The sequence below is a fragment of the Lissotriton helveticus genome, chromosome 1_1 (assembly GCF_964261635.1).
Source record: "Lissotriton helveticus chromosome 1_1, aLisHel1.1, whole genome shotgun sequence".
In the NCBI taxonomy this organism is placed as follows: domain Eukaryota; kingdom Metazoa; phylum Chordata; class Amphibia; order Caudata; family Salamandridae; genus Lissotriton; species Lissotriton helveticus.
In genome coordinates this window covers 428,221,037-428,244,980 of record NC_136057.1, presented here as the reverse complement: position 1 = coordinate 428,244,980, position 23,944 = coordinate 428,221,037, and the positions used below count along the sequence as shown (strand labels likewise).

General features: G+C 40.7%; 1 protein-coding gene across 2 annotated transcripts in view; it reads right to left on the bottom strand.

The window, feature by feature from the left end:
- BICD1 (BICD cargo adaptor 1) overlaps positions 1-23,944 on the bottom strand; it is an 801,460-nt gene that overhangs the window by 208,861 nt on the left and 568,655 nt on the right. The window contains exon 8 of one of the 2 annotated variants that reach the window (XM_078673794.1): positions 9,687-10,609. The exons of the other annotated variant lie outside the window; for it this stretch is intronic. Coding sequence (XP_078529920.1) covers positions 10,013-10,609 — 597 coding nt within the window. The 3' untranslated portion in view covers positions 9,687-10,012. Of the gene's footprint in view, positions 1-9,686; positions 10,610-23,944 lie in introns of those variants that run through there. 2 annotated transcript variants of the gene reach the window in all.

The following is a 23,944-nucleotide window of genomic DNA, read 5'->3' as shown; positions in this document are numbered from 1 at the left end:
TGATGGTAAATGCATAAGCAGATAAGCAGATCACCAAACACTCATTTAACAACAGGGCAGAGAAATGCAAGACCGTCCAGACGAAATCCGATGAGACTTCAGCTAAAAGCAGCAAACAACGGGGACAAAAATAGAAGCAAGTGGGAAATGCATGTGATGAAAAATAAGGGAACAAATGTATTGTTACACATCCACAACTATATAAATGCCTCTATGTATATGGTACAATTAGGAACTGACATCACAAGAAACACTAAACTTCATGTTGAATTGGGATCTTCAGGCAGTAATTTCTAGGCCGACCACCAGCTTGGAAAGGGTCATTCATAAGGGTTGGCCATGCCCCATTCTTCTAACATGTGACATTGAACTGGGTATAGAAAGAACAATCTCAAGGCTGACATCTCTCTCCAATGCAAATATCTCTGCTCTCCAACCTCTGCTCTTCCCCTCCAAACAAGTCATGGAGCACATCTACGAGCTATAGGGAGAAAGGACACACAGTCTGCAGAGTGCACACTTACTTGCCATCTCAGGTAAGTTCCTACTGTGAAAGAAACAGGCTGGTGTATTTGTATACAAAGGTGGTGGTGCATGCATAAAGTGGTGCTGGTGAATGTGTGTGCACGATCTCAATTGTTGTGATGCTGTATAATTGTGGTATTTGGAGTTAGTTGTGAATAAGTCAAGGGTGACAAGGATCTCTGAGATGTTGAAAGTAAACCATCATTATGCAGGCTGATTTGCTGAAAGCATCATTATGCAGTCTGATTTGACATGAAGTTCTTTGTGGTTTATGTTTGGTGGTAAGGCTAGGGGTAAATAGGTTCCATGAAATGTTGCAAACTGCATTGTGCAGTCTGATTTGATATGAAGCTCTATTTGATTCATGTTTGTTGGAAATGTAGGCTATTGATTTTGAGAAGCAGATTAAGTATGGGACAGCCTCAATACATAGCCAGGTGGTAAAGGTTGGCGCAGAGGGAGAAAATGCAGTTGTAAATGGCACATTAGGGGTAAAATGCGTGCATTATTATCACAGCATATGGTTGAAAGCACACTGACATTTCAAACCTCTCCTTGGAGAGATATCAACATGAATGTAGACAACATCTGCACTTTTAGGTGCAAAAATTGCTGATCAGTGCAAAATCACTTTTGCTATAAGTAAGCAAGAGGTGGTATCCACATTTCGATTCATAAGCACCTTAGGAAAACACCAACTGAGGAATGGAAACACTTGTAAAAGCAAGAATTACACACAGGTGCAAACACACATTTAGGTGCAAAGTCACCCCTGGTGCAAGATCAACAGGCATGTGCTAATGCACATGGAGTGGATCGAATCACAAGTAGGTGCATAAAACATTTAGGTTCAAAGTCAGCAGTTGTGTGATCTGTCATTAATGTGCAAAATCAATAATATGAGAGACAAAATGTGTTGGTAAAATGTTACATGAGGCATACAACGTGGGTATCAGTAGGTCATTTTATGTGTTGGAGACCACATTGTGGTGCAAAATCAACATTGATGCACCATCAGCATGAGTGTTTAAAATATTTAGTAAATCAAGCCACATAGTGTGCAAAATCAGCAGGACTGTCGTATCAAATTTAGAAACAAAATCACATTTATGTGGAAAATCACATGTAGGTGCAATGTCATCCTTTGTTTAACATCATCAAGAGTGTGTACACCCTTTCAGGAGTGCATACTACATTTCGTAGGAAAACCACATTTAAGTGGAAAATCACCCTGTCCACAGGTGAAATAACTTTTATGACAAAATACATGTAGGTGCAAAACACATTTAGGGGCAAATTCATTTTTAGGTGCAAAATCACATGTAGGTGCAACATCACCCTTAGTGCAGAGTCAGCAAGAGTGTGGTATCACCTTCAGTTGGAAAATCCCTCAGTATAGAGAGGAAATGTGGTAGTGAGATGCTACATTAAGTGTAAAAGATCATATTTGATTGACAATCCATTGAGGTGCAAAATTATCCTTGACATAACATCAGCATGAGTGTGGAAACCTTTAAGAACACAACTCTTGTGCAAAATCAAGCTTAGTTGAAAAATCACCTTTAGGTACAAAATAACTTTTAGGAAGAAAACCACATTTTTGTTCACAATCACCTTTGTTGCAGCATCAACAGGGGTCTTGAAAATCTTGTGCGTCCAAAAGTTACAGTGAGGTGCAAAATTACTTTCAGGTGCAAAATCATGATGCTACAACTTAAACAGGAACGTTGAAACACATTTAGCAATGAAAGGAAAAAAGCAGTTTACTAAAAAAATAAATAAAAACATAACATAGAAATAATATTTCTTTTTGGCACTCTGGTTTTACTTTACTGTAAATTGCAAAGGACGAGAAAGAAGCACCTCTCAAGAAAATTAAAGCAGCCAAGTCAAGATGTATGAGTTTACCCGTGATGCCTTCCGCTGGATTACACACTGGTATTATTCCTTGGGTTCAATTGCCACTTAACCTCACAAATAATGTATTAAAATATGTGAGCAGTAAAACCTCAGCTTTATTGCCATCTTTTCTTTGAAATATTTTGCTGAACGAGATTTATAACTGCATTATCCAATGTTACCTTGTTTCACTTTGCACTGTATGTGGCATGCTAGTCAGAGACTTAGAGTCTCTTGAGCCGCCTGAGTGTCACTTTTTGTGACGAGCTGGCAGCACAAATCACTGAATCATATCTATGAGGCCACGCAAAGTCACTATGCGTGGCAGTAAGGCCAGGCAGCGCAAATCCCTGCGTTGCTTTAATCTGAGCTCGGGAGGCATTCCATTTGCGTTGTGGTGGGTTTTCCAACACAACACCTATGGATTTTAACACTTACGTCTCCCGAGCGGAACTTGGAGAAATAACTTTATTTCTCCCGTTTTTTCCTCTGTCTATGTATGCTGCATTCTGCAGCACCCACAGAAATAGGAAAATGCTTCTTAGGACTGTTTCTGTGCAGGAATGTACCCCTTCCTGCCTCAAAGCAATCCTGCCGACAATACAGGCACCTTTGCACCGTGGTGCAAGGGTGCCTGCGTTGGCGCTAGGCTGCCGAAACAGCACCAGCACAGGGGGGAAGAACAGGAATGCACTGTATTGCATAAATACAGTGCATTCCTGCCCTTTCACTTTGGCATAGGTCAGCGCAGCAAGCTGACTTGATGCTCTGCCCTGCACCAAATACCCATAAATAAGGGCCTTAGGGCCAGATGTAGGAGGCCATTTACCGACCGGTAAATGGGTATTTGTGATGTAGGGGCATCATTTTACAGATTCGGTAAATTTACCGAATCGGTAACTTTACCGAATCTGTAAAATACCGAATCGGTAATTTTACCGATTCGGTAAATCCAAGATGTAGGTAGCAATGTTTACAGTGCTACAGGCCTTCAGAATTCGGTATTTTACCACACAATCCTATTGTGTGGTAAAATACCGAATTCAGGTGTGCATGCACATCTGTGCATGCACACCTATGCCATGTGACAGACAGACATGCCCTTAGGGCATGTCTGTGTGCCACATGGCGCACATGCCTGTATTTGGGGTGCTAGAGGGTGTCAAAGTGACACCCCCTGCACCCTTGCTGGAATCGGTATTTACCGAATCGGTAAATACCGATTCGGTATTGCCCATTGATTCCTATGGGCTTCAATGCCCATAGGAATCAATGGGCATTACCGAATCGGTATTTACAGAATGGGTAAATACCGAATCTTAACGATTCGGTATTTACCGATTCAAAAATACCTACATCCCCCCCCTCTATTTTACCACTTCTTAAATACCGAATCGGTAAAATTCGGTATTTAAGAAGTGGTAAAATAGAATTACCTACATCTAGCCCCTGGTATTCAAGCTTCGCATCTCAGTGCTGCTGTAGACTTATGCAACCTGTCAATGACATTTTAAAGAAGCAATAGATGAAGGGGGCTGACCCAAAGTCCCCGCCTGTCTGTTGATGAGAAGAGTGCTTGCAGAGAGTAGCCAGACTTAAAAACGAATAGGTTTAGAATGACTGGATGAGTAATGTCATGGACACAGATTGAGCCCTATCCCTTTTTAGGAGTGGACAGTCAGGGAACTAGGCTAATAATGCAAGCTGAAACGAAAGTCTCTGTAGCATTTTTCTCTGTCCTTGTATATTTTCTCATTACTAGAACACTTGGTCATAGTATTCGTCCTGATTTGTACATTTTCAGGGGTGGTGTTTTTCTCTGGGCCAAACAGTTTCAGAACTTGCCATTTTCTTAAGATGGTAAATATCCCCAAAGTAAAATTGGTCTCGAGGAGAGTATATAAGTATATATAACCAATGAGCTAATTATTATTTGTGCTCCATTATTACACTTCTTTACATCCATAACATGTTATATTACATTGCTTCCAGGTGTGTCTTATCTATAAAGCATGGCCAAGTGCTAAAGGCATGATTTAGACCTACTGTATTATGATCTCCATAGGATAGAATGGGATCGTAATAGGGCGAACGGGATATCTGTCACATTTTTGCAGAGTATTGCCCTCCGTTAAGATTTAAATCAGGCCATAAGACTTTCTTTGCAGTTTTATATAGCACAAAACTGTCTCGAGGGCGTTAGAGTGCTTTACATGATCACCAGAACATGTTACATGTTTTTTTAGGTACTGGAAGATTAAGTGATTTGTTTGACATTATACGCTGTTGAGTCGAGGCCGGATTCGAACCTGCTTTCCCATTTCATTTTTCTCATTTCAACAACTCTTTTTCAAAATTGTGGTGGGTTTTCCAACACAACACCTATGGATTTTAACACTTACGTCTCCCGAGCGGAACTTGGAGAAATAACTTTATTTCTCCCGTTTTTTCCTCTGTCTATGTATGCTGCATTCTGCAGCACCCACAGAAATAGGAAAATGCTTCTTAGGACTGTTTCTGTGCAGGAATGTACCCCTTCCTGCCTCAAAGCAATCCTGCCGACAATACAGGCACCTTTGCACCGTGGTGCAAGGGTGCCTGCGTTGGCGCTAGGCTGCCGAAACAGCACCAGCACAGGGGGGAAGAACAGGAATGCACTGTATTGCATAAATACAGTGCATTCCTGCCCTTTCACTTTGGCATAGGTCAGCGCAGCAAGCTGACTTGATGCTCTGCCCTGCACCAAATACCCATAAATAAGGGCCTTAGGGCCAGATGTAGGAGGCCATTTACCGACCGGTAAATGGGTATTTGTGATGTAGGGGCATCATTTTACAGATTCGGTAAATTTACCGAATCGGTAACTTTACCGAATCTGTAAAATACCGAATCGGTAATTTTACCGATTCGGTAAATCCAAGATGTAGGTAGCAATGTTTACAGTGCTACAGGCCTTCAGAATTCGGTATTTTACCACACAATCCTATTGTGTGGTAAAATACCGAATTCAGGTGTGCATGCACATCTGTGCATGCACACCTATGCCATGTGACAGACAGACATGCCCTTAGGGCATGTCTGTGTGCCACATGGCGCACATGCCTGTATTTGGGGTGCTAGAGGGTGTCAAAGTGACACCCCCTGCACCCTTGCTGGAATCGGTATTTACCGAATCGGTAAATACCGATTCGGTATTGCCCATTGATTCCTATGGGCTTCAATGCCCATAGGAATCAATGGGCATTACCGAATCGGTATTTACAGAATGGGTAAATACCGAATCTTAACGATTCGGTATTTACCGATTCAAAAATACCTACATCCTCCCCCTCTATTTTACCACTTCTTAAATACCGAATCGGTAAAATTCGGTATTTAAGAAGTGGTAAAATAGAATTACCTACATCTAGCCCCTGGTATTCAAGCTTCGCATCTCAGTGCTGCTGTAGACTTATGCAACCTGTCAATGACATTTTAAAGAAGCAATAGATGAAGGGGGCTGACCCAAAGTCCCCGCCTGTCTGTTGATGAGAAGAGTGCTTGCAGAGAGTAGCCAGACTTAAAAACGAATAGGTTTAGAATGACTGGATGAGTAATGTCATGGACACAGATTGAGCCCTATCCCTTTTTAGGAGTGGACAGTCAGGGAACTAGGCTAATAATGCAAGCTGAAACGAAAGTCTCTGTAGCATTTTTCTCTGTCCTTGTATATTTTCTCATTACTAGAACACTTGGTCATAGTATTCGTCCTGATTTGTACATTTTCAGGGGTGGTGTTTTTCTCTGGGCCAAACAGTTTCAGAACTTGCCATTTTCTTAAGATGGTAAATATCCCCAAAGTAAAATTGGTCTCGAGGAGAGTATATAAGTATATATAACCAATGAGCTAATTATTATTTGTGCTCCATTATTACACTTCTTTACATCCATAACATGTTATATTACATTGCTTCCAGGTGTGTCTTATCTATAAAGCATGGCCAAGTGCTAAAGGCATGATTTAGACCTACTGTATTATGATCTCCATAGGATAGAATGGGATCGTAATAGGGCGAACGGGATATCTGTCACATTTTTGCAGAGTATTGCCCTCCGTTAAGATTTAAATCAGGCCATAAGACTTTCTTTGCAGTTTTATATAGCACAAAACTGTCTCGAGGGCGTTAGAGTGCTTTACATGATCACCAGAACATGTTACATGTTTTTTTAGGTACTGGAAGATTAAGTGATTTGTTTGACATTATACGCTGTTGAGTCGAGGCCGGATTCGAACCTGCTTTCCCATTTCATTTTTCTCATTTCAACAACTCTTTTTCAAAATTGGTCAGATCTCATTGATTCCAGACACCAAAGGTCATTGCCAACCTTAAGCATGGAGTACTTTTCCCTTAAATTAACTTGTTTAGGTTGAAATTGTGCCTAGCCCTATTTTTGCCACTTTCGAGGCTCAAGTACCTGACTCGTGAAATACAGAGTGAGCTGATGGCTTTGACGGCCCTACAGTTGACAGTGCAACACGTCATCCGCTGTAGATACGCCAAAACCGTGGTGTGACCGTCCGTCAGATTAGGAGTTAAATCCGGGTCTGGTGGGTGGTCCTGTGATGGTTTTACGGCAGCGGTCTTCTAGGGTCATAGAAGAACCTATCATGCAGACTGCCGCCGTCAGAGCGCTGACTGCACCTTCCTGCACAATGTGACAATGATGCCACACCAGGCAGGAAGGGGGTGCAAATGAGGGGGGCACTACACGTGCCCCCTCGCATGCACCCCTAGGCCCAAATGCGGCAGGGGGCCATGGTAGGGCCCACTGTATTGCCATTACTCCACCTTTTTCAAGGCGGGTTCAAAGCCATGAAAAAGGTGGTGAAATGGGAACTCGGAATATGCTTGGCAGTGCCGGCATTGGCACCGCCAGCATATTCCTGCTTGGTGAAAGACCCCCGGCCCAGCGGGATCCTTGATTCCAGCGGTGCCGGTGGTCTCATGGCAGTCCGACCGCCGCAGTCACAATACTGCGTGCGGTCCCGGAATGTGGCAGTGGTCAGACCGCCACCATGTGTTTGGGAGTCCTAAGGACCACCAAATTCGTAATAAGGCCCTAAATCTGGCTGTACCAAAACAATTTGTATCTCACCACCAACTGGGATTGATTAAAGGAATAAAGGTGAAACTTCTATACTTTGTAATTTTAAACTATATTATGTATATTAGTGTGCTTAGTTCCAACAGAGCAGTTTTGTGCGTGTAAGTATCGTCAATTACTCTTTGTAAATTAAGAAGCCAGCTATGTCATATAAAGTTACACTTCTAGTTTGACGACGCTGGCTACTATGGAATATAACATTACACCTCTGTGCTAGCATTAGCTACTATGATATAAAAAATTCCACCGCTAGCTTGACAACCTTTTCTACTATAATATACGAAATGCCATTGGTGGTGTGCCAGCACTTGAAACTATGATACGTGGAATTCATCCTCTAGTGTGGCAATATTTTCAGTGTGTAATCCGTTCTAGTTAGAAGTATCTACATTCTACTTCTAGCTGGCTTCCATCTAATTGGCAAGTGGGCCTGATGATGAGTGCCATGGCAATGGATCGCTATTTATCGCAGCCAATAAATACGAATACTGTGGAGATTACTTATCGGATGCAATAAATTACTCCAATTACAAGTCTCAGAAATTAACACAAATTACCACATATACCGCATTTAACCAGGGAACTTGGGATCAGTGCCTTTGTGTCTTCCCTTCTTGACCCAGCACTACCCTTGCGATTCATGTCTTGCTCATTTGTGGTAGCTGAGGCTCAGACTGATGTCATCTGCCAATCACAGCACATACACTGTGGGAAGGAAAATGTGGAACCTCACAGACCACATGCATGACACACTGGGAATGTGACTGTGGAAAACGTTTCCTAGCACTAGACTCTACTGACCTGTACATTTCGAAGGCTATTGAAGGCCCATGTGTACCGAAGGCTTTACACAACATTGCACAGGACTGTAAACATCTGGACTCATACACATACTTAAATCAGGGTTCCCCAAAGTCAGTACTGGGGGGCTCGATTCATGCCAGATTTTTAGATAATTGTAGTTATCTTAAAAAACTGGCATCAATCCGGCCCTCCTAGACCGACTCTGGAGGACCCTGCCTTAAATTCTGAGCATGCAACAGAAATGATAAAACATCATATATATTGCTTAACCTCACTGCTGCTCGCGTATTTTTCTCTACCTATGGCTTTCATGCCTTGCCAGCATCAGAAGTAATTGGAACCATTGGTATGCTCACCCGTTGGATGGATTTTAGCTATGCTATCCGCAAAAAGTAAAAAAGTCTCCACTATTGTAGAGTGTCCGAAACATGTCATTCACTATTCTGTTCGTGCGGGCATGTGCTACCTACTCCCTCTTGTCTGTATATTGTCTTGCATAGTGCAGTAATTGCATTTACATAGCTCTCACTGTCCCTGTACCCTTTTTATGGGCAATTGGCACATAGAAAATTATTAACAGCCTAACTTTATTGTACTCTTACACTGTGGCAAAAGTATCAAATACACATTCTTTTTCACAATTTTTTTTTTAGGAAACAATATGTTGTTAACGTTAATTTTTTAAGATTGTGGGAAGGTTAGTTAAATAAAACACCATAAGAATGTTCTGCCGGTGTTCTACACATTGGCCCATATGGACGTGTGTCCCCTGAATTCCCCTGGTCTATGCAATAATCGGCAGAGTGACATCACCACCATCTCCCTGACATAACGGTAGAACTTTGTCAAACATTCAATGATTCATTACCTTGCAACCTTCATAACCTGTTTTGCAAGCACAATATAGCTGTTGGTGTTACAACGTCATTATATATATGGAAATTGTGTTGACGTTCTTCACAATTGTATGTGGTGCTACACATAGACTGATTAATAGGCATGCTATTGTGAAATTGTACATATCATACTCACTGGACATGTACAAATATTAATTCACATATTATGATACTTAGTTAATTGGATTAATATGCATAGATAGTTGGATTAATATGCAATATGTCTTAATAATAAATAAACAAACTGTGTGTGCATGCTTTTTGCAGTGCCAGGAATAAGGCCCCTCACAGCAAATAGCATTATTAATTTACTTGACAATATTACAAACAGTAATTACACTTGGCATTTATAAGTATTATTCTTTTATTGATTATAAAATATTAAAGAATTACACTTTATAACAAAACATTCTGACTTAGGTATTTTTAAAGACCATCAATATGTTCATATTGTAAAATTGAAATACTTATAAATTTTCGAATTAGAAAAGCTGCAGCATCTTTGTCCTCTTGGTCCCTTGCATTTCTGCCTGCCAATACTTTAAAGTAGCACCATGATGAACCCCAACCCGTTTGTGCAGGTTCCAATCACAGAACCCTATATTTCTGCATAGAAGGGTGTGGGGTCTACTAGTGTTGGGATACCCGCTGTAAACTCCAGGAATGTACACGAACTTAATGGAGCCAGATCAATTACTGGTCACTATGTTCTGATAAATGGTTTCAATTACAAAAATATTGAATTATTTACTTGGATTTTCAGTATGGGAAGCATCTGAAGTAACATGCGAGGGGTTTATCAACTTTGGAAGAGCATAAGTGTGTGGAGAAAATGCAGATTGTACCTGGTATATGGATCTTGGAGGTGTTGAGTTTAGGCTGTAACTGGGTCGCTGCGGATGTTGCAGCAAGAATCTGGGTGCTTCTGCAGCAATATAGTAACTGTTACCTTTTTGCCTGGAGCAGAGTGCTGCTGCAGAAAGAGAACCAGGGTCTCTGCTGCTGGGAGGAGCTCTTGAAGGAAAATTGAAGATGGTTTTCTGTGATCTGTATCTAGCTGCTGCGGCAGTCTGTGAGTAGCTTTGCTCTGTTGACGAGTGAAGCGGCGAGCTGCTGCAAGAGGGTTTATGCAGTCCTATACTGCTTGTCATTGCATACTGGTGTGATTGAAACGAAGAAGGTGTCCTCTGGGGGCTGGAGTGGGGCGATGATGATGGTGATGCTGCTGCTGCCGTCCTGAGAAGAATGGTGTCTTGTGCTGCTTGGAACGGGTGGCTGCTGTTGCTGCTGCTGCTGGAATAGGATGGAAGTGGTGTCCGTGGAACTGGAGCTGGGAACTGCTGCAAAGACAGCAAATGGGTTACCTGGCATCTGCAGTGGAAGGAAGTTCTTGCTGTCAGAGTATATTTGTTATCTGAGGCATGAAGTTGACATTATCTGAAATAACTTGGAGATTGTGGCTTGCTGTCTTGGTTTAGGAAATAATGTAGTGTATAGCTAATACATGGTGGGTGGCTGTGGAAACTTCTACAAAGACCAGCTACATTGCTGGCAGCTTCACACATGCAAAGAAGTCTGTGGAACTCTCATGTCCTTTCTGAAGACTAACAGGAAGGAAATGCATCTATACTGCATATGTTTGCTCGTTTCTAAACGACCAACTGGTCTCTCAATTAACCATTGAAAGGATTGTGTGCAACATGTAGGTCAGTTCTAAGGCTTAGATAACCTTGGATTTCAGTTGCCAAAGGTTTTTTAGGACTTTTCTTTAAGGATTTTGGTTCACAAAAAGCTCGACCAAACAGTTTCTAAGACACTGAAAATCTTTACGAGAGCACGATATTAGGCACTTTTCTTTCTTGGTTTAGCACCTTTCAGCCACTACTATTTTGCGGTTTCCATGAAGGAAACATGGGAAATCAATAACATTTTGAATCTTTTGTGAATATTTTTACAAATAGTAAATTTTTATTTGCCAGAAATGCAAGAGTTTTCAAACAGTGTTTCATCTTCTTGCTCTTGGAACTATTAATGTATTTCCAATTAAGCTTTCCTATTTAATATTCTAATTTTTAACATACCAGTTTACAGTTTTTTTCTACAGCTCTTCATGTTGGGTGGGGGATGTGGGAGAGAGCACATTGGGATCTTTGACAAGCAAAACACTTTTTCCAGGTAAAGGAAATGAAGACACCAGATGTAAAGCGTTTTCCAGTATCACAAAATGTGGGTTGTTGGGAACTGAGGATTAGTAAAAAAACACAATCCTCCATTTTCCCTGCTGAACAGCCTATCCACTAGTTGCATACATTACATGTGCTCTAGAGGATTGATCTAAACACATTTTATATTGTTTAGAGGAAAAGAGGAATGCATTTTGTGGTATAAATTAGATTGATAAATTATACGTTAAATGTAATTGGCTATGGAAAATGCTTTTTTTAACATTAGATGGAAACAGAAAGTAACCACATTTTCTTGAAAAAGCCTCAAAAAGAGAAACGTTGTGATAGTAGACTTGCCTTTTGGACCTTCTAAAGTGGGTACAATAATATGTCTGTAAGAAGGCTTCTGCAACTACCGTAAGCCATTCTCAACAAAATGTTTTGCTGTATTGGATGGGACATGGAAGCTGTTCTGCACTTCCTCAATACACTGAAGTACTTTTTCTGTGCTAATGGCCTACTAATGTGTCAGGGTCCTCTTTTTAATAGCTATTTGACACATGACATCATCTCAATGCACTTTAAACACACTCCCTAGTGTAAGAGTCAGTTTTGGAAAAGGCTATGTTTACCTGCTTTAGCACAGTATTTACTGAAATCTTCACATAGGCACATAAAGAGACATTCATTTCTACTTCAATGAAACTTTGAAACCCAAGTGTCTCTTGGGTTTCTTTAGAAAGGCAACTGGGCTTGAGATGCAACAGCATAAAGTGTGCTCTGTACGTGCACTTAGACCCTGCAAAGGATATCCACTTGCGTGCTGTAAGAAAAGCATAAAGATTCCACAATGGCAACAGTTCAAAGGAGCGCTAAGCAAGTTTAGGAAAGGTAAGTCTATACAGTTTGATTGGTGCTCGAGGTAGATCAGAGCCGACTCCAAAGGAACCACCAGGGTGGTTCAACCACAATTGCAAATGTTCCACCAAACACTCTTCTTGTTAAACACAGTCCACAAATTGTATTTTCTGTTTTTGTTCAATTTCCTTCTCTTTATTCTTTGTCCTTCTTCTTCCAAAATACCACTTGCAAAACAGCCAACACGTGTTTCGTCTTAGTCAGTCTTTGACAGATAGACTTCTTCAGAGCTGTAAGTAATTACAATAGTCGACCATTGTATATTGTATATATTGTGGTATTTTAGAAGAAGAAGGACAAAGAATAAAGAAAAGGAAATTGAAGAAAAACAGAAAATACAATTTGTGGACTGTGTTTAATAAGAAGAGTGCTTGGTGGAACATTTGCAAAAGCATAAAGATGTTGGGTTGCTGAATGGCCATGGCGTGACAAAGATTAAAGTTCTCACAGTGTTTCTAAAATAGAGACTATCATGACATTTAAAATAAACTAAGAGTGTGCCTTCTGGGACGGGTGGTCAGTCAGGTGGCACTGACAACTACATCTCCTGGTGCCTGTTAAGGGATGTGTATTTTGCCTCATTAGAACAAATTTGAAACAAATAAGTGCATACATTTGTTTGGAATACTACTAACAAAAGTCAGAATGATTGTAACTAAGAACAGAATACATTTATAAATGAAACATACATAGACTACAGTTACACAGCTGAAATGGACAATAATTCAGGTCTCAAATGTAGATGGGCAGATCTTTTAAGGCATTCTACTTAAAATGCCCTTTGTTGAATCAAAGGTAAGTTCATCTGAGTTCTACCTGTGATCCAGCATGAATGGCAATATGGAACACTGGTCTGATGCTTGACCTTTGGCATGTGATGGCTCCTGCTAATGCTCCCATGAATGCCACAGATACTAGCCTAAGTCTAAGACCTTCTTTTGGCTGTTTGAATCTCCTGGTAGGATCTGATACCATTAAGCTGTATTGGAAGTTCCGAAGGACTTTTCCGCACAACAGAGATGTTCTTGTAGATGGTGGCTTGGCTCCTTTCTTGCATTTAATTACTATGATATAGATTGGTCTGATGCCTGGCATTTGGCATATTATGCCTTCTATAAAGGCCATAGTCTTCTTTGTCTGATTTCCTTTGCATCGCCTGGTAGGATCCAGTTGGGTTGAAACTTCAGATCGACTCTTCCACACAAAAGATATGAAAAGTCCTTGTAGATGGGGACTTGACTTCTTTCCTGCATTTAATTAATATGGTAAACATTGGTGAGATATCCAATATGAATCCTGAGATTTCCTCATCCTGTTACCATTCACATGAATTGTTCTACCTTTGTATATTACTTTGAACTTCATGTCCTTTCTTACTCTTTAGTTGTCATGCTCCAGTCTGGGTGTGCCTTCAGGTCCATATTGTGGGCAACATTTTCTATGTCCACCATCTTCTTTATCTGCATAAAACGTTGCTAGAAAAAGATGGCAAAGACAGAGGCTTTGCAGAGGGTTTGCTTTCCCATAGCAGACATAATGTGTTGTTGGTTGTTAAATGTATGGCATCTACAGATTGGTGTTCAGTTAACTGTCCTTAAAAGTATTTCTGAAAACTGAACACATTGCTGAATTCTCAAGCAACAATAAAACAGTCTCCTCTTCAGGAGAAGTGCATGGGTGTTCATCAGAACCTCATGCCCTCACCTTCACAAATATTATAAAGTTCTCAATGCTTTATCTGTAATATAAAGCACATCTTTGGTGGAGAATACCTTCTTAGAAACTAAGGCCCTCAGTTCAAGTGGTCACTTAATTCCAATGGGGCAGTAACAGCAGTTACCAGCTGCATCAGAATTATGAAATCCATGGAAACACTTTCACTCAGAACAATTGGTATCTAAAAGCAGCCATAATCTTGGGGTGAAAGTCTGGGTAAAAATGAGGAACTACCAATTTCTGGTAATTCCTCATTTCTCAGTGGACGTTTTGAGTCCAACTAATAGTGGACTGTATATTCTGATCTCTGGAGTAACTGGTACCCTCGGTATTGGTAAGTCAATCTATGGGGAAATTCCAGCTCATTGCAAAGTGGCCATGAAGGGGCCGATTAATATGTCGTTAGGAAGGGCTCCGGATGGGATTCGGTATTGTCGAATCCGATTCGGAACCCTTGTATCTTACCAAATCGGTCACTTTTCCGGATGACCGAGTAAGATGCAAGTAAGCTGCCCGGTCTGTCTGAATCGGCTCCGAATGGGTTTCAGGCAGCCGTTCGGAGCCGAATCCTACAGCCCAATGGAGACGGTTTCCGAACGAGCGAGTATGGTGACCGATTCGGACTGCCACTCCAAATCGTTTTGACCATGGCAAAACGGCTGTGGTGATCAGTCTTTGGGGGCTCATAGCAGGCCCCCCTTTACCCATAGGCCTACGGATGGGGCCCAGGGGTGTACCGAAGGGACCCCCCTTCCCAACCAAGCACAGTCTGGCAGGCACCATGGGGTGCCCTCCACAGGGTGCAAGGTTTTCCCCAACCACCCCTTTTTCAAAGGAGACTGTGTTCTTGTTTAGCACACAGGTTTCCATGGAAGTCAATGGAAGTCCATTCGAACCGAGTCCGTAAGCATCTGGACACATCGTAATTGGTCAGTAGGACTCCACGAATATGAATTGTTCGGAAAGCATTCCTAACCCAATTCAGTGGGAATGCTTTCCTAATGACATTGTAATCGCCCCTTATTATACAGTTAGGAAGATATGCACCAACTTCAGCAGATTTGTATTGCATTTTTGAAAAACTTGGAACTGAAGATCATATAAATAACCACTTAAAGACTGACAGGTCTCTATCCTGGTTATCTGCAAGAAAATACTGATTTCATGGTTGCTAAAAACACATTACTGAAGTTTACATAAACAAAAACCTAGGTAATTGCATGATGAGATTTATGGCTATAACCGCCTGAATGCTAAAGTGGATTAGATTTTCCAACCTGTTGCAATGACACAAAATAGCTTACTTAAACACGAATAGCAAAATACTATATTCCCACAAAATGTAATAGTTCTTACCGGTCCTTGGTGAGTTTGCCATTTCACATCACCAGAATCTGGCCTGTAGCTGGATAATTTCAGATTATGTACATCAGAATTGTGGGGCAAGGGACTACACCTATATCTTGGTGATCTCTTTATTGCACAAGAAGAGTGAGTATCTGACCCTACAATGTCTATAACATGGATACGCTCATTAAGCTCTTGAGGCTGGTTAAGCATGGATGTTGTGGACAATATAACAAGACCAGAAGTGCTCACCAATAAAAAAAGAGCAGAGCAACGACTGTCTCCAACTTTTAACAAGCATCAAGCATAAGAAGTTATATTTGAACATTCCAAGCTTCTACACAATCCTTAGGGTCCATGGTCTCAAATTCATTAATTGACTTTACCACTCTACAGGAGTTCTTGTCCATGTTGGTCATTTTAAGTTCACTTTCAATTAAAAACAATAGACCCATTCTTAAAGGGATGAGGAAAGAGGGTCCGAGGGAGGCTGATTCATGCTCAAGTTTTAGGCTATCGACATAAGATAAATTTACATGCAAAGAGTTGACATGGAACTCATTTACATTACCAATCATTATCCTAAAATACTAGCAAGGATCAGGCCCAGCTTGAACTACATTGGGAACACACCCATGATCTACACAGTATAGTTCAAATCAAAACATTAGGGATTAAGGAAATCAAATACATATTTTAGCTACAGCAAATTAGTATTTCAGATTTGCAACCACATAGTGTTTGCTCTGGATCAAATGCATTGGAGCAAATGTGATATGACTGAAAGCTCCCCAAGATCACATGAGCAACCTTCTGTTAATGACTGCACTCCCCAGCCACAAAATGACTTTACATACCCAAACAAAACCATTATTATTGTAGTCTACACCAGGCACTGACAGAATACAATCTTTGATCCCAGATGAATACATGCTCTTTATAAAAGTTTTTTGAAAACCTAGAAATGAATTCAATGTTATGCTAGTGCTGAAGGTGGAGTGACAACTTTCTTTACGTGCGAGGTACAGCGGGAGAACATTGATATTTTGGGCTTACGTAGACCAATAAGTTGCAAAAAGGATCAACAGACAAGCACATCTTCTGTGCAAAAAGTCAGGATAGTAACATTATAACCTCTACCATAGAAGATGTAACAATCATTATGAATAATTGTAGAATGTAGATGAATATGTCCATCTATTGAATCGTAAAATTGTTAAGTATACAACTTCCTACATTTATTGCTGACAATTCTGCTACATTCGAAGCAGAATGTTTAATTGAAGAATGATTACCTGCTATAGAACGAAGACACTACCAAGTTGAGCAGATTTACAGAAGGATATTGTATATTGCTTGCTCCAGGTTTGCTATGTTTGTCATGTAAATGTTTTAATTTTTGTATTTGTGAGACAGAACTGTCTAACTATAGGCATGAAGCTCTACCTATATTCATTCTCAAGCCCAATAAACATGTATCCAAGTGAAAAATGTTTACCTGCTACTCATTAATAATTGTTAATGAAAGATTAGTTGCTATCTACCATTCCTAATTGCTGATCAAATGTTATACAGAAATAAACTGACGGTTCTCAAACTTTTTTAGAAAAGGGTGACACAGTAGTGATAGTATGGAGTTGTACTATATTTGAATGTGCTTCATACAGGCAGAAATGCACCAATGGCCATAATGTCTGCGGACTCAGAGAAATAATTTAATAGGGTCAGTTGGAAGAATATGGAATTCCAACTGGAATATTTTTAGTATTTCAAATTTGTGTGCAGGGTGAGTGGCGCACTTGTGGCGCTTAGGTATTCAACGGTAGTTTATTTATACTCAGGGTGTGGATTATATATATGGTGTTGTTTAATTTCACTCCCACTGCTTCAATTGCTTCTCATCACGTGCACAGACCAGGTCTGAGCGCCTCACATGAGTGGGTGTGTGGGTGGGGGCGGGGGAGCCGGGTGGGGAGGGAAGGCTGGGGGGGAGGGTGAGGGGTGGGAAGAGGGGGGAGGGGTCTGGGGGGAAAGGAGGAAAAAGTAAAAAATTAGATGTTTTGGTGTAACGAGGTTTTTGGTTTCTATCAGAGGATTTCATTGACAACAACGGACAAGCCCTGGATGTTTTCTCTCTTCTATCAGGGAAACTTAATTCAAGATTATGCCACACATTAAAATTTGTACGATCAACATTGGTGGGCTAAATGACTGGAGAAAGCGCCAAAGATTGGGTCATTTTGTTAAATATAATAATCTTGATTTTCTGTGTTTGCCAGAGACCCACCTTCCTTGGTCTAAAAGAAATCTACTGTACATAAGGGGGTATGAGCTACTAGCCTGCTCTTCGCAAACCTCGACGGTTAGGGGGGTTGCCATTCTTGCTAAACAAACTCTAGGTGGGGTCAAGAGATCTGACGTTGATAGCTCAGGGATATGGGTAATAGTCGAGCTGACTCTTGGATATACGAAGTGCATAGTGTACGGTTCAAACCACGATGATCCGGAAGTGTTTGATATTTTAGAGGGAGAGCTCGCAGATTGGCCAACACCGATTATAATGTGTGGTGACCTGAATATCTCGGTTGACTGGAATAGAGCAGGTAGCTATTCAGGATGTAAACCAAGAGTGTTTCGGGCCTTGACCTCACTCATGAGATCACATGGGTTGAAGGATGTCTGGAATGTTAAGGAACCTATCGACCCAGGCTTTACATACTTTTCTTTCCCACATCAGAAATATTCCAAGCTGGACTACTTCCTGCTCTCTTCAGAGAAGCTTGGCAAAGTTAATATCACAAAGCTACCCAAATCCATTTCAGACCATAACCCGTTGATCTTAACTTGTGAAGTAGATAATGTCGAGAGGAGACAAACAAACTGGTCATTTGAGAGAAAGCTTCTTTCGGATGACAGGTTTGTGGGACATCTAACACAATGGGCAAAGGAGTTTTATGAGATAAATCGCTACAGCACCTCCCGTAACGGAGTTTGGGAAGCCTTCAAGGCTTCTCTGAGGGGGTGAAACAATAAGCTGCTCAGCTAGATTGAGGAAGGAGGATAAGGGAAAGGTTGAGACTCTGATCAGGGAGCTGGTAATAGCAGAAGAACAGCATATCAAGGAAATAGGGCAGGGGGCTGATGGTCAGGCAAGTTTAAACAGAATGGCCACTATCAAAGCAGATCTACAGGGAGTAGTGACACAGAAGGAGACCAGAGAGTATCAGTCCTCTATGGCAAAGCGCTACGAGACGGGTGAACAGGCAGGAAGGGCACTGGCACTTCGGATCAGGCAGGAGAGGTCTAAAAACTCGATCTCCAGTATACAGGAAGATGGTATCGAACATACGGAGTCAAAGGATATACTAAGAGTTTTCCAGACTTTCTATCAAAAACTGTATGATGAGGAGGGTGGGATGTCTGCTCAAAGCCCAGAATCTGAAGATGATGGTCCAGCACTAGATGAATGTAGTAGGGAGTTGTTGGAACGTGACCTGACCCTGACCGAGGTAAGGATGGCGCTGCGGCGATTAGCAGCTGGTAAGGCTGCGGGCCCTGACGAGATTCCCCTTGAAGTATACAAATGTTTAGAGGAGGAAATTGCCCCAATTCTTTTGGATTTATTTAATGGCATAGTATGCACAGGCCTAATTCCAGACTCCTGGAAGGAGACAAATATTGTCATATTCCATAAAAAGGGCAAACCCAAAACTAACCCAGGCTCATATCGCCCAATTTCGCTTATCAACGCGGATACGAAATTATATTCCAAGGTCTGGGCGAATAGATTGGGGGGGGTCATTGGCCGTCTTGTCTCCCAATGGCAGCACGGGTTTGTGCCAGGTCGAGGCACTACGGACCACACAAGACGTGCTATTGATTTATTTGATGCCCATGCTGCCACGGGTGGAGAAATGGCCATGATCCTCCTCGATGCGGAGAAAGCATTCGACCGCGTGGTCTGGGATTTTTTGTGGAGCATTCTAGCCGGAAGAGGTTTTGGGAATAAGAGTATGAGAGCTATCAAGGCGATGTACAGAGACCCGGTTGTGAGGGTTACGGTCATGGGCCAAAGATCGGATGAAATAATAATCAGAAGGGGTACTATGCAAGGATGCCCTTGCTCCCCGATCTTGTTCTCACTGTATATCGATCCTCTCAAACAGAAAATTTTAGCTTCCGAACAGATCACCCCAGTGATACTCATTGGCCATACCACCAAACTGCTGGCTTATGCTGACGACCTGGCAATTATAACAACGGACCCCCAACAAGCTGTGGTTAAGCTATGTCAACTGGCTAAGGTCTTCGGTGGACAGTCAGGTTACCGCTTGAATGAGGAAAAAACACAGATAATCTGTACGAGTAACATCACTAAGTTGGATCAAAGATATGTGGAGTCAGCGCTGTACTTGGGGGTAAGGGTGAATGCGAATGTAAATAAGATTATTGTAGATAACTATCTACCCCTGATAGATTCAATTGAAAAGGAGCTGAAAAGGATTGATGTTTTACATCTATCATTGATTGGTAGGGTAAACGTATTGAAAATGACTATGTTTCCCAAGCTCCTCTATCTGTTCCGTGCTATTCCTCTGTTATTGGAAGAGGGGATGATCAGGAAAATAGAAGCAGTATTCACTCGTTTTATCTGGCAGTATGGGAAAACTAGACGATCAATTGCCCGTATGTCTTTACCACTGTCAAGGGGTGGCCTGGCGATGCCTAATCTTAGGTTGTATCACTGGACGTGTCTATTGGTACAAATGAATATACTGTTTCAATATGATACTGAAGTATTAGAATCCCAGCCTGGCAATTATGTACTCCCCTCCCTTTTTAATCTCTTAGTAGGAAGGAAGGCTGTGGGGTTACTAATGTGTGAAGGTGATCGCAGGTACTACAAGAGAGCCAGATACAAGATTTTGATAGGGGCATGGGGGACCTGGAAGCCTGTAATGAAATTTTTGAGCATCCCAAAAAGTAATGACAATATTGACCTCTGGAATTCTAATATCTTTTCCCATTTAGGTAAAAATAGAAATAGTCGACTCTGGAGGGAGTTGGGTGTTAGTTGCTTGGGGTAGTTATGGCAGGCAATGATATCCTTGGTTTTAGTATATTGCAGCAGAAATTTGGTATTCCAGCAAGTCAGTGGTTATTATATGGACAAATCGCTCAAACATTTCGCTCAATTAGGCCTAGGATCTCTCCTTCTCTGAGCAATCCAATAGTTGAAAACCTGAGAATGGGGGGCAGGAAAATCAGAATAGGGTATAAATATCTACAACAAGAGCTTGAGGATGATATGGAAAAAACAGAAACTACCCTGGCTCAGAAAATTGGTAATCCTGATGTGGACTTAGATTTGGCCCAAGTTCTGAATAAAAAGCTCTTTCGATCCTCAAACCTGAGGGCTCAGCACTACAAGACTCTTTTTAATTTGTATTTTACTCCCTCTAAATTGTTTGCTTGGGGCGTAAGAGATAACGACAGGTGCCCCAGGTGCAATATGAGTCCAGCTGATTTACTTCATATGTTTTATCACTGCCCGAATTTGACCCCAGTCATTATGGAGATACAGATATTTTTGGAGGGGCTGCTAGAACAAAACATTGTTCTATCCCCTACAGTGGCTTTATTAGGTACTGACGGCAAGCTGAAGTCAGAAGGGGGGCTGAAGCCCTTGTTTTTATTTCAGTAGCTGTATTGCGCATACTAATCTCCGCTGGCTGGAAGGATACCACAGCACCTACATTCCAGCAGTGGCTTACTAGGCTTTTAGGAATGCATAATATTGAGGAGTGCCTGTATGATTTTAAGGGAAAGAAAACACGCGAAATGGGTAGAAACATCTGGGCCCCCGTCAGGAAATGGAGGGAATCTAGACGCTGAAAACACAAGGGGTAGTGCGCACGTTGATGGGCTGTCCCCATGTATTTATTGATTGATTCGTCCCGATATGAAATCTTTTACATCATCTGTCTTTTTGTACTTGTTATTTATTGTTGTTAATGTATTTATTCTGATTGTGGAATTATATGATATATATGCTGATTTTCGTTTTATACCTCGATTCATCGAAACATCTCAATAAAGAAAATTTAAAAAATTTAAAAAAGGAAGAATATGGAATTCACTCTGGCCTAATTTCTCTTTCAATCTAAGTTTCTTAAATTATTTAGAGCATGGAAGGATGAGCATCAACAGTATGATATCAAATAGTTTGTGTTGAAAAGAGTTTATGTGAAAGCCTTGTGCTTGTTTTGACCCTGGAAAAAAACTCTATTGCAGCTAATATCTGACAGTGCCCTGGCATGCTTGAAATTAAGTAAAAATTTAAAAACAAGCAAATTACATGCATTTGCTTACTTAACTGGACATTTCTGTCTCTGACCTGATAGATGTAATAAAAAAGCATGGTAATTTGTCAGGCCAACAAATCAATTGAGCTAAATCAGAACTCTTCCCAGTATTCTTGAATTATTTGCCATCCCATATCAAGGTTGCACAATTAATTGGTGAAGGAATAATATTACTTAATATTTATTTGCAAAAAGAAACCAAGAATCTGCTTACAAAAAGTCAAGATAGTGCAGCAGTAGCTATAGAGTCAAATTGCACCTTAAAACATGGGGCAAAAAACTTATTAAGATGATTGTGTCACCTAAAATAATATATCTGTTTCAAAATATTCCTCTTCCAGTCCACTTATTGTTTCTGAAAGCACTTGTAATCTTTTGTGGTGAATGAAAGAAAGCAATAATTCGGCAGACTCTCCTTGAGTTTGGTATAAATCTTGGAGAGTTAATATTTCTTCCAATTATTAAACACAACAAGGTCTTTGATCTAAACAAATATTGGTTGGAAGAAGATAGAATTGAAGTTGACATGCCTGAATGGCTCTACATGCCTGTAACACATGAGGCCACCAGCTGTAAAAATAATAGATTCACACAGCTCTAGTTCTAATGATGAATTTCTTGCAAAGTTTCTAGAAAAGTAAACCTGAATATTGCTATTCATTGTGCCAAATGATCAACCACATGGAAATGTATTGCTACAACAAAGCTACATTTGTATTTAAAATACATCCAGAAAAAAATATATTTCAATTATAGTGTACCCCAGTGAGAATGAGGAAATTGGTTTTATATTTACTTGATAAATGATTGACATCTAATAGAGCTACAAGTACTTTGAACTACAATAACAATATCATATTTTCTGAGCAGCCGTTACATATTTTACATGTACTTATATTTACAAGTATTCACAATCTGAACACTGTCAAACTGCTATTAAGTCTCAGAGTGCATGTGCAGGACTCCTAAAATATCAGTTACAATTGGTTCCACCAATACATCTTACTACATGTTCCTCTAAAGTCATGGCAAAATGGCACAGGTTAATGTCACATTTGGGCTACAGTGTATACTTACTCCACTCACATGTATTACTAATACATATACATACAAAGACACCATTGGGGCATGTCTGCATTTTAAAGCACTCTTATAACACAAGTCAGAGAAAAGTGTTCTGCCATGTAGGGAAAGTTGCTTTAACGCATTAGCTAAGTCATCCTAAAGTGTACCCTGTAAGACCAAAGGATTTGGAAAATAATTAATAAAACTGAGACATGCTAAATATTGAAGAACATTATGTCCCTGAAATGAATAGCTATCAAACAGCTGATTGGTATGCTACAGATAAAATGGCACTTTCCTATAGAGAGGCCTGAATGTGAATACAAAATCTATTTTTACAATTCCTACCAAGAATAATGTTATGAAGTTGATTACAATTCCTTTTCACTGCTTTATTTAAGTAACCACACTTCAGTGGTATATGTAGACCCGATCTATCTAAAGTATAAAGGACACTTGTAAAAATAAATGTTGAGCTGCTTGAACACTTAGCAGTACTAACTAATAGATGGACAATTCACTGTTAAAAAATGTCCTTCACCATCAACTCATTGAAACATGTGTGGACCTTGATGAAAACTTTAGAAAATATATGGTTCTATCTGATCTGGCTATGAAAAAGCCCAAACTTCTTCTCCACTTGAAAATCCAGGGACTGTAACTGCATTTCAAAGGTCAGCTAGATGCCCTTCTCTGACTGCTTCAGGTTCACAAAGTCTGAAGAAGAGCTCTATCAAGTGTGGAAGAACCTGCTGTTGTGTTGAGAATCATCTGCACTTGACCCAAAGGGAGCCCTCACTGCAGAAATACATATATTCTAGAAGCATTCGCTGAGGACGTGGAAACGTAAGGGGACACCAGGCGTGCCTTTCCAACATCACTAATCAACTACATTTTCTGACCTTTGGGAAATAAGCACCAAAAAGGAAAGGTGTGTCCTCACCAGTTAATGATCATTGGTTTGGATTGTTTTGAGCTTTTTACTATTCGATTTCTAGTTACTGTGGGGTCTGCTGCAAGATAGTATCCAAAACAAGTAAGCCCATATGGGTTCAAGTCTCCTGCCTTGCCCCGCTGGAGAAAACTGAGGACCAGAAAA